This window comes from Pan paniscus, chromosome 1 (assembly GCF_029289425.2).
Source record: "Pan paniscus chromosome 1, NHGRI_mPanPan1-v2.0_pri, whole genome shotgun sequence".
NCBI classification, from domain to species: domain Eukaryota; kingdom Metazoa; phylum Chordata; class Mammalia; order Primates; family Hominidae; genus Pan; species Pan paniscus.
Window position 1 is genome coordinate 143,933,241 of NC_073249.2, and position 14,741 is coordinate 143,947,981.

At 37.7% G+C, this 14,741-nt stretch overlaps 1 protein-coding gene across 1 annotated transcript; it reads left to right on the forward strand.

Moving 5' to 3' along the window:
- The first annotated feature begins 638 nt into the window (after positions 1 to 638).
- Positions 639 to 12,072, forward strand: LOC130541471 (uncharacterized). The gene is made up of 4 exons (XM_063605853.1): positions 639 to 1,011; positions 2,108 to 2,197; positions 6,642 to 6,913; positions 10,862 to 12,072. The coding sequence occupies exons 1-4, from the start codon at positions 639 to 641 to the stop codon at positions 11,069 to 11,071; spliced, it is 945 nt and encodes a 314-aa protein (XP_063461923.1). The 3' UTR covers positions 11,072 to 12,072.
- The last annotated feature ends 2,669 nt before the right edge of the window (positions 12,073 to 14,741 follow it).

Consider the following 14,741-nt stretch of genomic DNA (forward strand, 5'->3'; position numbering starts at 1 on the left):
GACCTTCTTAAATTGTTTTAATTAACCCTAGTTATGATTCTATTTTTAAAGGCTGATATCTATCTGATGACAAATTGGATATGAATCAATAAGATGGGCTTATTTCAATTTAGAGTATGAGCTATCCTGTTGCTTAAAAATAATTACCCATATCTGAAAAAGCAAGGAATTTACTACAGTATTCACTTTGCACTAGGGGAAAAAGGAATGAGTGATAAAAATTGTATTACAAATTTCAGTAATAGGAATATGGCTTTTACAATTAGAAAATAATAGCACTGATTACATTGATCTTGGCATCAGGGGAATTAGAAGTTACTTTTTCTGGATGTGTGTGCCCATTTAACACCCCTAGAAATGACCAGAATGGATTCAACCCTGTCCAATTCCTCAGCTTCCAAGGCAACACATCCATGGCAACAACTAAGCATCATTACAGTTTCTCAAATGTGAAAAAAAATAACAATTTCTTAACTCCCTTTATCCCAAGCACATTTTAGGCAATGTAAAAATATAAGAAAAAATTTCAGTTTTATCATCATTGATTATATATATACTCTGTCAGATACATTACTAGAAGATGGGCATATAATAATTAATAAAACAAATTACCAGTGTCTTAGTTTGAAGTACTCTGAATGCATAACCTAGAAAAAGAGCTTGCCTGCAGACCATTAGGGACAGGAACCCAAGGGACAGGAATGAGAGAGAGAATGAAACGCAGGAGGGAAAGCCAAACCAAAAATGAATGCATCGGCCACCACTATAGGCAAATGGTGTTCCATTCTGCCAGACTTTCTAAGGAGGCTTATGAAATGTATTTCAGAATTGTTCAACTGGAAGATAAAACGGAAATGATTTTTTTTTTTTCCGTGGGCGCCGGCTCTCCAATTGTCAAGCGTGACCTAATGGACGTGAACTTCCCCACACTACCAAGTTGTGTGACTGGCACAGACGTGCCATGCAGCAGCATCAGGGAGTCCCTGTGGAACCTAAGAAGGACACTGTCAGGTTCACCTGTGTGAGCTTGGCCAGAACCTACGACAGACTATATGGTGCAGCTGACTGGTGGAAGAGATGAGGCTGAGAAGACACGAAAGGCTTATGATACACTCTTCCCTTAGGGTACTCAATATTCAATGCATACCACAAAGGCATACCTTCTCTGAAAGAAAGAAGTTAAAGACTTGCATCCTTTTAGAATTATTCTATAAAGTAGATAGGCACAGATTAAATAGATGAGCTTTGGAGTCAGATAAATTGTGGTTTGAACATTCTTGGTAATTCTTGCTCTTTGTGCAGCCTAGATCAACTCATTTAGCATTTTCTCATCGGTAAAAGGGAGGGTGGGGTATGGTAAAATAGTTTCTATTCCATGCAACAATTGTGAATATTAAATGAGATTATGTATAGCACCTAGTCCATTGTTGTGCATAGGTACCATATCAAAAACAAATTTCTAGAGGTGAAGATCGGCAATCTTTCTATTTTCTTACTCCCATCCATATTTATGCATCAAATGATGCCATGAAGCACAACATATTTTTAATGATATGAGGATTCCTAAGATAGAAATAAGCCTTCTCATAGTGCTGAGAACTGAAAAAAGGAAAGCTATATTTTGTCTCAAGTTTATCAGAGTTCAAAATAGAAAGTGTTTTAAGCTTCATTTTCAATTCATAATGTTCCTCTAAATTCTATTTTCTGAGAGAAGCCAGCAGATGATTTGGTTTCCTAATTGTTAAAGTAACTTTTTAAAATTTTAAGAAAAGAAATTGATGTTTGGCTAAGCTGTTTCTTGAAACATCAGTGACCCTGAATGCAAGGTCTTTACAAGCTAAGAATTCCCTGAAGCTTGATAGGAACGTTGAGATCTTAACCTACACAACAGAACAGCAGGATCAGGCAAGTCACTGTGCTGAGATACCACTTGGGGCCAGATTTTAATAGCTGACAATTCATAATGGATTGACAAAAGCAAAACATCATTAACTTGAATCTACAAAGTTGAGATTTCCATATGCAAATAGGAGCTGGCACATATGTGCCTGTGTACAAGTCTCATTGCTTGTTTAGTTGTCTGTATGTCCTTTCCTTTGTCTTTAAGATCCCAGTGGACAAGAACCACGTCTAATAACCCACTTTGCAAAAACAACAACAGGTGCACAGATTGAGGCCTCACTAAATATTTTCTATGGTAATGATGGCAGTATTGTTGATTTTCTCTCTTGCATAAGAGTAAGGCCTACAGTCTAATGTCAGCAACCAGAAGTAATAAGATAGTCATGAATGATACATTTGAGCAATGGAACGTGAAAGTTACATTATATTTATGTAACAAGGATAGACTAAACTCACCCTAAGGGTGTGGTCACCAGAAAGAGCCCTTACTCTGATTTTCTATATTTTACTTTAAGTTCATAATATCAATTCTTATAAAACATGTTTCCTTCATTGCAAGGTAGATAACTCTTTCATATTTATTCTGAGAATAATAGGGCTGTGAATTTTACTTTTTAGTGTAAATCTGCTTGGTTCAGTAATATATCATACAAGAAATTACAGCAACAGACTGCCAGACTGATTCTGGCTTACGGGAAAGTGATTTAACCTCTCTAGTATTAAGTTCTTCTTGAATAATTGTAACCTATCTTATAGACTTGTTGTGCAGATCAGATAAGATCAAACAAGATAATATAAAGTGCTATAAAAACTTAAGCTATTGTTATCCCTGAAAACGTATCCTTTGGCCTGGGCTTAGGTGACTTTAGGAAATAGCCAACTATACTATTTCCTTTATGAAAATATAATCTTGGACTTATTGTTCAGCATGCCTGTGTGAACACACTACGAGGACCCACAGCCTCTTAAGATTTCTCACTCTACTTTCTTTCTCCATGTTCCCCAGGGATCTGTCCTTCTTGGCTTGTCTTTCTTTTTCTGCTGTGTATACAAATGCTGTGTGTTAAGATCAAGGAGTGGACACCTGGCTTGCTTCTCCGAGTTCTATCACTCAGTCTCATAAAGATTTTGCTTTGGGCATTGCAGCTGGCATTCTTTTCTTTCTCTTCCTTGCTGCTGAACGGTTACACAGGAAAGAATAATGAAGGCTTAAACTCTGCGATTCTGCTTCCTATCTACCTCGCATCCTCCTGTTACCAAAGGGGAAACACATGTTTTTCAAACTCAATTTTTGCTGATGAAAATTTTGTTCAGTTTCACAGCTTGACTTCAGAATTTTCCCAAGTGATGGTAAATTTCATTCCCTTGCCAAACAAGGAAATAACCTACAAGAATGTTTGGAAGAAAAACTTAGCAATCCCCCTGAAGCTTTAGTATCAGATGAATAGAAGAAAGAAAACAAAATTGTTATGCCAGCCTCTCTGTCATTCAAAATACTGATACGGTTTAAACATTGTAAATTTGGGGAGAACATTTAACCTTAGTCAATAGAAAATATTGTTACTAACTTGTAAACCTTGAAGTATAGATATTTATAGTAATGGTAGCATTTGAACTCTGAAACGACAAAGAAGTGAAGCTTACACATGGCTCAAGGTTGAATGCATATTTGGTGAATCAATTACAGTTGGAGACAATAAACTAGATTTTCTTCCTCTCGTACATTACATTATTTAGTTTAGAACATTCATTTAAAAATAACTTATCTTATGAAAACTTAACTTCTCTTATTTCCTTGATGGCTAACTAAACCACTAAAATTCTAAGTTCTTTTTTATTTTCTTAGTTCACCATAGCCCAGGTAAAAGTCCTTTCTATAGGTCACTTTCATTAAAGGTGTGATAAAAATAAATGACTTGTAACAGGTAGAGAAAACATGAACCAGGAGGGGCAGGCTGCAATCCTATTTCCCAGCAGTGCTACAGAAAGCCTCCATGTTCTCTTGGGTTTTATTTCTGTGTTCAATTCCCACCAAGTTACACCGCTCCCTGACCCCATCCCCATCTTCCTGCCTGGGTGTCAAGGGCTGACACTGAAATAGACAAAAGGCAGAAGAGACCTTCCCTCCCTGGGAAGGGTTTTGGAAGTTAGCTAGTTTATTTAATCCCCAGGCAAACCTGCAGTCAAGTTAATCAGAATGAGAGAAACAGCTTCCTACATACGAGCTAGGACTGTGAGAAATTGTTTTTCAGGGTGTTTTATAGCCAAAAGCCTTCAACGGAATGGAAGAGCTCTCCAACCAGGGGCACAAATATTCAAGGAGAGCTTGTTTGTTTTATGGTTATTTTTATCCCACAATAAACAGCTTAAATTTGCAGACTATACTTTTTGACTATAAAGTGGGTTATTTCTCAAGATGCTGGTGCTTTCCCCTAACAGATGGAATAAATAGAAGAAAATGCTGAGAATAAACCACTGAAATTCTGATTTATTCAATCATTAACAAAAAGAAGTGCAATTTCAATGGTAATAGAATGAAAACCCAACTGTTTCTGCTTTCCTTCTGAAAACTTGTTCTCTATGGAGAATGCTGCTCTTAGGCAAACACCTATTTAAACCTCAGCAATGTATAATCTTAACTTCAGGCAGCATGGTTGTATAGGTTTGGTAATTTGTAATACCTCTGCAACTAGGGATAAAATATTAACTTTCAATAATATAAGCAGTATCTGCAGTACAAATACTAAAAGTGCTACATTATATCCCAGGAAAGATATTTTATAAAAAAGACTTTGCACTTGGTTTTAAATGCTTCTCTAGCCAGTTGCTTTGCAGGCTTGTTAGAGGAAACACAGTGTATGTACAACCTTCGGAGACATGGCACTAAGTAGACAACCAGTCAGTCCAGTATATCTTTTTCAGGACACAAATAAGAAGGCAGGAAAACAAAAGCCATTTAAGTGCAACAATAACCTCAGGGAGGACACTTCCATGCTGGAAACCACACTAAATGCTTCTTGGAAAAATTGCTTGATTATAATGAAACCAAATAAAATATTGCTGTAAGTCTATAAGAAAAGCAGAAACCCTAAAATTAAAAAAAATCCATGACATACGTATATGTATTAAAAAAATCCATGATATACACACGTGTGCACACACTCATGCACATACACAGGGTATGTAAGAACATAAAACATTTATCTGTGTATTTTGCATATCACAAAGAACTGTAGGATATAAAGATTTCAACATATTTGTGCACAAACTTTTTAAAGATTTTGAAGTCCTTGAGCTGGAGTTTGGCTCTGTCGTTAACTAAGGTTGTGACCTTGGTTTACTCATATTTTTTAAATCCTAAGATTATTTTTGCAGAATTTGGGAATTAGACTTCTAAATGATCTATAAGGAAGTTCTTTCCAGTTTAAAAATACTGTAATTTTAAGGTTTTCCTTTTTTTTCTGTTTGTTTGTTTGTTTGTTTTCAACTAAGTATTTCTTTTTTTCCTTTAGGTTTATTATTAATAAAAAGAAATCAACACAGAATTATGTTTGCAATATGCAATCACCTATATTTAGCAGAAGAGAGATGTTTATGACACAAACCCTTCAGTTTCCTCATTTGTTATCTTTGGTTTACATCAGATGAAAAGCTCCCCAGTAGCAAGATGGCAGTTACAATCTATGGAGCCTAAAATGAAAATGAAATTAAGTTATTTTAGAAGACACTTCATATAATAGATTCTTCTATTCACTTATTCCTCTCTCTCGTCTTTTATCTCTAACCCAGCACAATTCTTAAAATCTTGAATAAGAACAGAACTTCATGATAGTCTTCCCAGGAGTTTTAACAAAGCTATGTATAGAAACAGTCTGGTTGAACATTTTTTAATCTATATATTCTGAAAGTGGATGTGGCTTCTCCTGTCCTAATCATGTAAGCAGACTGCAACAACATTACTCCTCAAACCAACGAGGTCTTTTAAAATGTGCTGCCCGTTTCCTTTTTCAATCCACCGAATAGCTGCAGTTGTTTCTAAACCTCTTTAGTTCTCTATGCACACACAGTATCATGCCTATCTCTTTGTGCAGGTGTATGTTTTGTTGCGGTTTGTTTACAATTGGCAGGGGTTGATTGTAAAAGCCCTGTATTATGAATAAACCTGCCTGAAATGAAGTGGAACCTTGATTTATTTGGGTAGGACTGTTTTCCAGTACTGTAAATCATATTTTGGTGTTCATTTACCTTTGCATTCTTTTTGAGCCACCGGCACTGAGACTGACGAATGGGAATCAAATGAAGTGTGCTAAGTGCTTCTGCTGGAGGGTTTCAGTTCCCCATTTGCCGGGGTGTGATTTATCTCTGCAATACATCATGCAACTTATTTTCCTTTACTTATTTTATTTAGCATTGTCACAAATAATATCAATTGGCCATTGCCTATGAACCCTAAAGAGTAGTAAATTAATGAAATAAGCTGCATGTACAGAACTCATCTGTCCCCAATTTGATTAGAGCCACTTTGGTTGCACCAAGCCATTTACTATAGATGAGCTTCATTTATTAAACAAGCAGCTTCATGAGTTCTTGGTAAATTGTTATGCACAGTATTTGCAGTGATTTTAATGAAACACTTAAAGCTGACTCTTTTATATCTCAATCACTAAGAGTATTTTATGCCTGTGAAATAGGCATTTTGAGTCATCTTGTGACTTTCATCTGACTAACTCCATCTGAAGTAGTTGTCCATTTACGGAAGGAGGTGTCCTTTATTTTTGTTTCTAGGGAAGACAGTAGGAGCAAGGGAAGGGCAGAGGGGCTTATTTCATGTAAGGGCTTCTTGTCGCCTGAACTATGGTTGAAGTTCCCTCACAGAACAGAGCAGCTGGTCAAAGCTCTGCCCAGGCATTTCTGTGTCTGCGTCTTCCTGCTGTACTTGCATATCAAGAAGCATTTCAGACCACAGGAATGCAGGATTCCAAGGCGCCAATTTACCTTGGAATTTGAAAAGGTAGGTTTCACAAAGCAAATGGCTTTTTAAAAAACAACCAGAATCATTCAGATAGATAATGTTGGTGTTTCTTTGTGGCTTTAACAAACCTGGGGAGGCCAAACATGTTCCAGAAAAGCACTGCAAGGTAGGTAAAAGCTGTGAATCAGAAACAGGGAAAACATAAGTGACTTTGATATGAAACAAGGTGACAGCTTCTGGGCACTGGGGAAACTGCCTCAAAAACAGGAGAAGGGGTGAGGGGCACAATGCGGGGAATGTGTATCCAGAGGCTGCAGTGAGATGTGCTGATCACATAACTTCTGTGAAGGGCAGAGGAACGAAGCTGAGAGACAAAGAAATCATGGTGGATGAGATAAGAACATTCCGGAGAAGTATCTGTGTGAGAGTAAAGCAGAATAAAAATTGGAAACATTTGGAAGAGCTTGTCTCTTTCCAGAGCTTAAATGAAGGTGGGTGGTGGTGATGTAACGCAGAATCGTCCTATATGTCTTTGCTAAGAACATATGTCCTCCTCATGAATCCACTGCAGTCAATACCGATAAAAAAAAGTGGGAGGCAATCATAGAAATGCTTAGTGTTAAAGTTAAAAGCATATTCAATATTCCTGTTTTACTAAAGAATTTTATGCATGCCAGTACCTCAAACCCTCACATGTTTTCAAAGAAATTTAGAGCCCCAAAATACTAGAGCTTACAAAGTGGAAATGAAGAAATTTAGATATCCCAGTCCCACAGATTTTGTTAATGATGTTTCCTGAGAGTTACTTTATAATTTTTTCAGTATATAGTTACAGTTGAAATCTAATTCGCTGGTACAAGTTCTTTATTTTAAATGAAAATTAAAGAGTCCATTGAAACAGTCTCCTAATTAGAGAGAATATGGAAGGAAGGAAGGAAAGAAAAGGAAGGAAGGAAAGAAGGAAGGAAGGAAGGGTGGGAAGGAGATAGGTGTCCAAACCAGAGTGACTTCCTCTTGAATAGGGGCTGGGTAAAATAAGGCTGAGACCTACTGGGCTGCACTCCCAGGAGGTCAGGCATTCTTAATCACAGGATGAGATAGGAAGTCAGCACAGGTTACAAAGACCCTGTTGATAAAGAGGATGTGGTAAAGAAGCTGGCCAAATCCCACCGAAACCCAAAACCAAGATGTCAATGAAAGTGACCTCTGGTCATCATCACTGCTCACTTTATGCTAATTACAATGCATTAGCATGCAAAAAGAAACTCCCACCAGACCATGACAGTCTACATGCCAACATCCGGAAGTTACCCTGTATGGTCTAAAAGCAGGAGGAACCCTCAGTTTTGGAAATTGTCTCTCTTTCCCAGAAAATTCATGAATAATCCACCCCTTTTTTTAGCATATAATCAAGAAACAACTACAAATATACTCAGTCAATCAGCCCATACTGCTGCTCTGCTATGGAGTAGCCATTCTTTTGTTTCTTTACTTTTCTAATAAACTTGCTTTCACTCTACTCTGGACTTGCCTCAAATTCTTTCTTGTGGAAGGAGGAAGGAAGGAAGTAGGGAAGGAAGGAAGGAAAGAAGGCAGGGAGGGAGAGAGGGAAGGGGGAAGGAAGAAAGAAAGGAAGGAAGGAAGGAGAGGAAAAAAAGACTGGCAGTTCTTGTATGTATACATCATTATTATTATTAAGTGATTTTTTTTGTGTGCTCATTATATAACATAAAAATATCATGGAACATTTACTTTGAGATAAAAGGAGCTGGAAAATATTAAATAAAATACATCCCACTCAACAAGTCCAAAGGTGAGTTTCACGACAAAAATGATATCTTGGGCAAAGTGTTTTGAAAACAACTGCTACCCTAAATACTTCTTTCATATTCACAGTTGCACACTAATAAGAGATTCTGCGGAGTCCTGCAGTAAAGAAAGTGTCTGAGTTTGTTTTAACTTGCATTTCAAAAATATGTTTGACTAGGGTAATTTTTTTTTTCATATAACAGCTATTAACAGACTATGTACTAGTGCTCCATTGAACATATCTTGGGAAATGCTACTCTCAACACTTCTGCATAACTCACTCACAAATTCTAACTCTTTTAGAGATTATACTTAGGAAAATGTGTCCGTGGGTAGAACTACCCCTAAGAAAAGTAAGGTTTATGAAGGGAATTCTAAGCTCTGGAATCTTCAGACATGACCAATGAGGGAATAAAATCTCATTCTGGGGGTTCCCAAACTCCAGATGTTTTATTTTTTCTATAACTGAACTTGAAATTGAAAAGTCAATCTTTAAAAAACAATAGTATCATATAAAAAAAACCTATAGATAGGATACTCATATTTAGCAATGCTCTTTTTGCCATTTTTGAAGTTGTAAACATGACTAAAAGCCAAAAATACTGATTCCTACTCAACAACTTCCTGTGTTACCTGAATTCCGCATCTTCTCTATCAATCAAATTGCTGAAATCTCACTCTAAAATTAGCAATTTTATTCTGATTATTTCTCAGCTTCATTTCCCTTGATCTCTTGTGGGCATTTGATAGATCAGGCCCATTTTTCAATCCCAAATTCAAATCCATTCCTCTCCCATGAAGCCTTCTCTGATTAGCTTGTCCTGTTCTCACTGACATATATCTCTATCTATCTATCATCTATCATCTATCTATTTATCTATCTATCAATCATCTATCATCTATGTATCTATCATCTATCATCTATCTATCTATTTTTTCCCCAAAAAATTATTTAATATTTGCTGGATCCTGCAATTCATGCATTATCTTTTTCCATTTTTTACTTTTCTATTTTAGACTAATTTCAAATAAATGTTTTGTTTATTGAAGCCTAGAACTAAGTGTTCATTACACCCCTGGGTTTCTCACTTGTTTTGAAAATAATCAACATCCTAAAATCAATCTACAAGACTTCCTTTAGAATTTTTTTTATGTTGGTCTCAATGCAAGAATCTGCAACAAGAAAAAAGGTATCTAAATTTGTTGAGCATAGGCCAGGCACAGGGGCTCACGCCTGTAATCTAAGCACTTTGGGAGGCTGAGGCAGGTAGATTGCTTGAGCTCAGGAGTTAGAGACCAGCCTGGGCAACATGATGAAACCTTGTCTCTACAAAAAACTTAAAAAATTAACCGGGTGTGGTGGCAGGCACCTGTAGTCCCAGCCCCTTGGGAGGCTGAGGTGAGAGGATTGCTTGAGCCCAGGAGGCAGGTGGTACAGTGAGCTAAGAATCATGCCATTGCACTCCAACCTGTGCAACACAGCTAGATCCTGTCTCAAAAAAAAATTAATTAAATAAAAATTATTGAGCACTTATGTGAAAAACCCTGTGCTAGATGGATCTATGTATAAGCCTTATCATACCAGTGTGGCATTATTGTGATTCTTATTAATATCATCATCACCACTGCCATATCAATATAAGGAAAGTGAGTTAGAAATACATTAAATAGGCTGGGCACAGTGGCTCACACCTGTAATCCCGGCACTTTGGGAGGCTGAGGCAGGCAGATCACCTGAGGTCAGAAGTTTGAAACCAGCCTGATCAACATGGAGAAACCCCATCTCTACTAAAAATGCGAAAATTAGCCAGGCGTGGTGGTGCATGCCTGTAATCCCAGCTACTCAGGAGGCTGAGGCAGGAGAATCGCTTGAACCCAGGAGGTGGAGGTTGCGGTGAGCTGAGATCGCACCACTGCACTCCAGCCTGGGCAACAAGAGCGAAACTTCGTCTCAAAAAAAAAAAAAATTACATAATTGAGTTTTCATAATGCCCCAGGCATGGTTCTAAGTATGAGTGCAAAAGTAATACTGTGGTTTTTGCATTATTGGAATTTACCGTTTGATATTGGAATACATTCTTAAATAAATGTGGTTATGTTAAACATCATTTTAATGGGCATTTCTCACTTTTTTTTTTTGCTAATCACTTATTACTTGTTATTTTATGTTTATTTTAGATGATGGAAATGATGTTAGACAAAAAGAAAATTCGAGTGATTTTCTTATTTGAGGTCAAAATGGGTCGTAAAACAGTGGAGACAACTCGCAAAATCAACAACACATTTGGTTCAGGAACTGCTAACAAATGTACAGTGCAGTGGTGGTTCAAGAAGTTTTGCAAAGGAGAGGAGAGCCTTGAAAATGAGGAACACAGTGGCTGGCTATAGGAAGTTGACAATGACCAACTGAGAGCAACCATGGAAGCTGATCCTCTTACAACTGTGTGAGAAGTTGCCAAGGAACTCAGCGTTGACCATTCTAGAGTCTTTCAGCATTTGAAGCAAACTGGGAAGGTGAAAAAGCTGGATAAGTGGATGCCTCATGAGATGAGTGAAAATTAAAAAAAATAAATAAAAACCAAAATTGTCATTTTGAAGTGTCATCTTCTCTTATTCCACGCAACAACAACAAATCATTTCTCAATCAGTTTGTGACGTTCAATGAAATGTGGATTTTATATGACAACCAGTGACGACCAGCTCAGTGGCTAGACCACTTCCCAAAGCCAAACTTGGACCAAAAAAAGGTCATGTTCACTGTTTGGTGGTCTGCTGCTGGTCTGATCCACTATTGCTTTCTGACTCCCGGCGAAACCATTACATCTGAGAAGTATGCTCAGCAATTCAAAGAGATGAACCGAAAACTTCAACCCCTGCAGTCAGCAATGGTCAACAGAAAGGGCCCAATTCTCCACGACAATGCATGACCGCACATTACACAACTAAAGCTTCAAAAGTTGAACTAACTGGGCTACGAAGTTTTGCCTCATTCACCTGACCTCCCGCCAACCGACTACCACTTCTTCAAGCATCTCGACATCTTTTTGCAAGGAAAACACTTCCACAACCAGTAGAATGCAAAAAGTGCTTTCCAAGAGTTCACTGAATCCTGAAGCACGGATTTTTTATGCTACAGGAATAAACAAACCTATTTTTCATTGGTAAAAATGTGTTGATTGTAATGGTTCCTATTTTGATTAATAAAGATGTGTTTGAGCCTAGTTATAATGATTTAAAATTCACTATCCAAAACCGCAATTACTTTTGCATCAGCCTAATATGAGGAAGTAATAGTTGAACAGAATAATTCTTTCCTGGAAGTCTGGCATTTTGCCTGGGGAGAAGGATCATTAAAAACTTAAACATTTTAATAAAACCATTTAAACAAATGATTTTGTTACAATGTCTGATGGGGTGATACATGCTGTTGAAACAGGAAAGGTTCCCTTGTTCCCCTCACAGGGCTGGTGATGGGAGTGTGGCTCGCTTCTTCCGTGCCTCACTGCTCAAACCTCTAGGGGAGCATACAGACTGGCAGGCTGCGGGGCTCTGACCCCACGGCAGTGTCTAGAGGTGAGTGTCTACAGCTGAAGCCCCAGTGGGTGTGTGTTAGAGGGTACTCTCTAGTTTGCTGTCTATAGGCAGCTTGTGTTAACCAGCTAGATTAGACCCTCTACCTTATCCCAAGGACAGAGGGCTTTCTGTATCCTGGGTTCTTGCCTTGGTGTACCGGAAGAATCGGATCACACGTGGGCTTGGAGAATGAATGTAAAGTTTTATTGAGTGGAAGTAGCTCTCAGCCGATGGGGGTGCCAGAAGGGAGATGGTTTTTCCCTGGAGTTAGGCTGCTCAGTGGCCCCTGGCTCTCCTAAGACTTCCCCAGGCCAAACTCCACCTAGTCCTGCTAGAGGACGGCCTGGCCTCCTGCCGGCGTCAGTCAGTGTGCTCTTCCATTGGTGTGCTTCCCTCAACATCCTCTCAATGTCCGGCCACTTATCTTTTTCCGCCGATGTGTTCCTCTCGCCATCCAGCAGCTTCTGTCTCTGCCTTGCTAGGGTCTCAGGTTTTTATAGGCCCAGGATGGGGTTGCAGTGGGCCAGAGCGGTCTTGGAAAATGCAACATTTCTGCCTGTCCTCACCTAGGTCCTTGGGGGTAGAGCCCTAGTCAGGGCCCTCCTCTAGCCAACACTTCCCTTCCCCCCTCCATATCATTTAAAGGGACCACGCCCTTCCCTTCCCGGCACTCTTGTATCACTATAAAAATAAAACAGTGTAAAAGCTTGGAATGCAAAGAGCAGTAAACGCTGAGCTAGGATGGGAAGCCAGGCTCTAGATCCTCTGTAATAGCCCCTGTTATTCATCAGTCTCAGGTACAACTGGGAGGTCACAATTCAACCCATAATGAAAGCATCTCTATTACTGGCATTTGAGGCCTCCAGTAATCACTCCTTACCTACATAATCTAAGGCAACTCAAGTCATCAACATCAAATCTGTGTTCCAATCAAGTCTACTTATCTTCACTTAAAATGTACTCACTATGACTCTGTGCCTTGGCTCACGCTGTTCCTTTAGCATGTGTGCACACGCACTCAGGCACACATTCAAACATGCTTTCTTTTGACTTTAATGTAAGTTCAATTTATTCTATAAAACATTCTCTGTTTATTAGAGTAAGAGTTACATCTTCAGTTTTGTTTGTAATTTTTATCACATGTACTGTGATTCTGAACAATCTATAAATATGTGTTGACATAGGAGAATTTATCTGAGCTCCAAGCCCTGAAAATGATAAAAAGGAACCAATATGCAAATATTTCAGAAGCTGAGGAACTATAACTTTGGGACTAGTTTTTTGTCGTGTCTGCATTGACAATGATTTTTAAAATTAAAGTGTAAAATCTGGAAAAAAGTACTAAAAATTTTGAACCTACTGGTCAAGAAAAAATATTGAGGATAAATACAAATATGATTTGCATGGCATTAGACTTTGGAGAATTTAATAACATTAAATTCAAGATACTTTTAAATCTTTGTGTATTAATATTATTTAATTTTTATATCCTTCAATTCCAAAAAAGAATATAAAGAAATAAATTTGAATGTTTATTCACATTATTTCAGCCATTAATTATAATATACAGTTGACCCTTCATACCCACAGGAGATTTGCTCCTGAACCCCTGAGGTTACCAAAATCCGTGGATGCTCAAATCTCTGAAATAAAGTGGCATAGTATTTGCATATAACCTATGCACATCCTATTATATACTTTAAATCATCTCTAGATGACTTTTAATACCTAAAACAAGGTAAATGCTATGTAAATAATTCTTATACGGTATTGTTTCCTCATTTGTATTTTTTAAATTGTATTATTTTTCATTGTTTTTTTCCCAAATATCTTTCAGCTTCTGATGGTTGAATCTGAGAATGCAGAAGCGGCACATATGGAGGACTGACTGTGTATTTAAAAGTGGTGGCTCAGTCATAGTGAAGAGAATGACTTCTTTCTAAATAAAATGAAGCAGGTGTATTCATCATTAAAGTGAAGAAAACATGTTTGAGAAAAGCAAAATGCTAAGAATTCATATGACATTTGCACCATCTCAAACTAAAGCTGAAGTGGCCTTGCCAATATTATTTATTCTAAATAATCACACAGAAAAACAAATGGCTTCTCAATAAAAAAATACTCCTTCTAGTTCCAACAATAATAGAGTCAGAAACAGGACTTGACTAAAACTGCAGTTGCTATTCCTGCTTTCCACCTTTTTCCAACTTTAAAAGATTTAAATACAATTTGCTTGTCTTTATAAACAACAGAACTAATCACCATCCGCGGTAGCAACCAGCATGTGTTGCTAAATTTGGCAGACTCAACCAGAATAAAGAATATAAAGAACAGTTAATAGAATCTTAATAAAGTTGCTGGTGTTTATAGGCATTACATTAGTTTGCTATGGCTGCCAAAACAAAGTACTGGAAACTGTTGGAAATTTAATGACTCTCAGTTCTCGAGGCTAAAAGTCTGAAATCAAAGGATTGGTAGGATCGGT

Excerpts from the sequence above, each read along its gene's own strand:
- LOC130541471 (XM_063605853.1), top strand. The coding sequence starts at position 639 with ATGCATAACCTAGAAAAAGAGCTTGCCTGCAGACCATTAGGGACAGGA. Across the intron at positions 1,012-2,107 it reads CCTAAGAAGGACACTGTCAG|ATCCCAGTGGACAAGAACCA; the intron begins GTTCACCTGTGT and ends TTTGTCTTTAAG. Across the intron at positions 2,198-6,641 it reads CTCACTAAATATTTTCTATG|TAGTTGTCCATTTACGGAAG; the intron begins GTAATGATGGCA and ends CTCCATCTGAAG.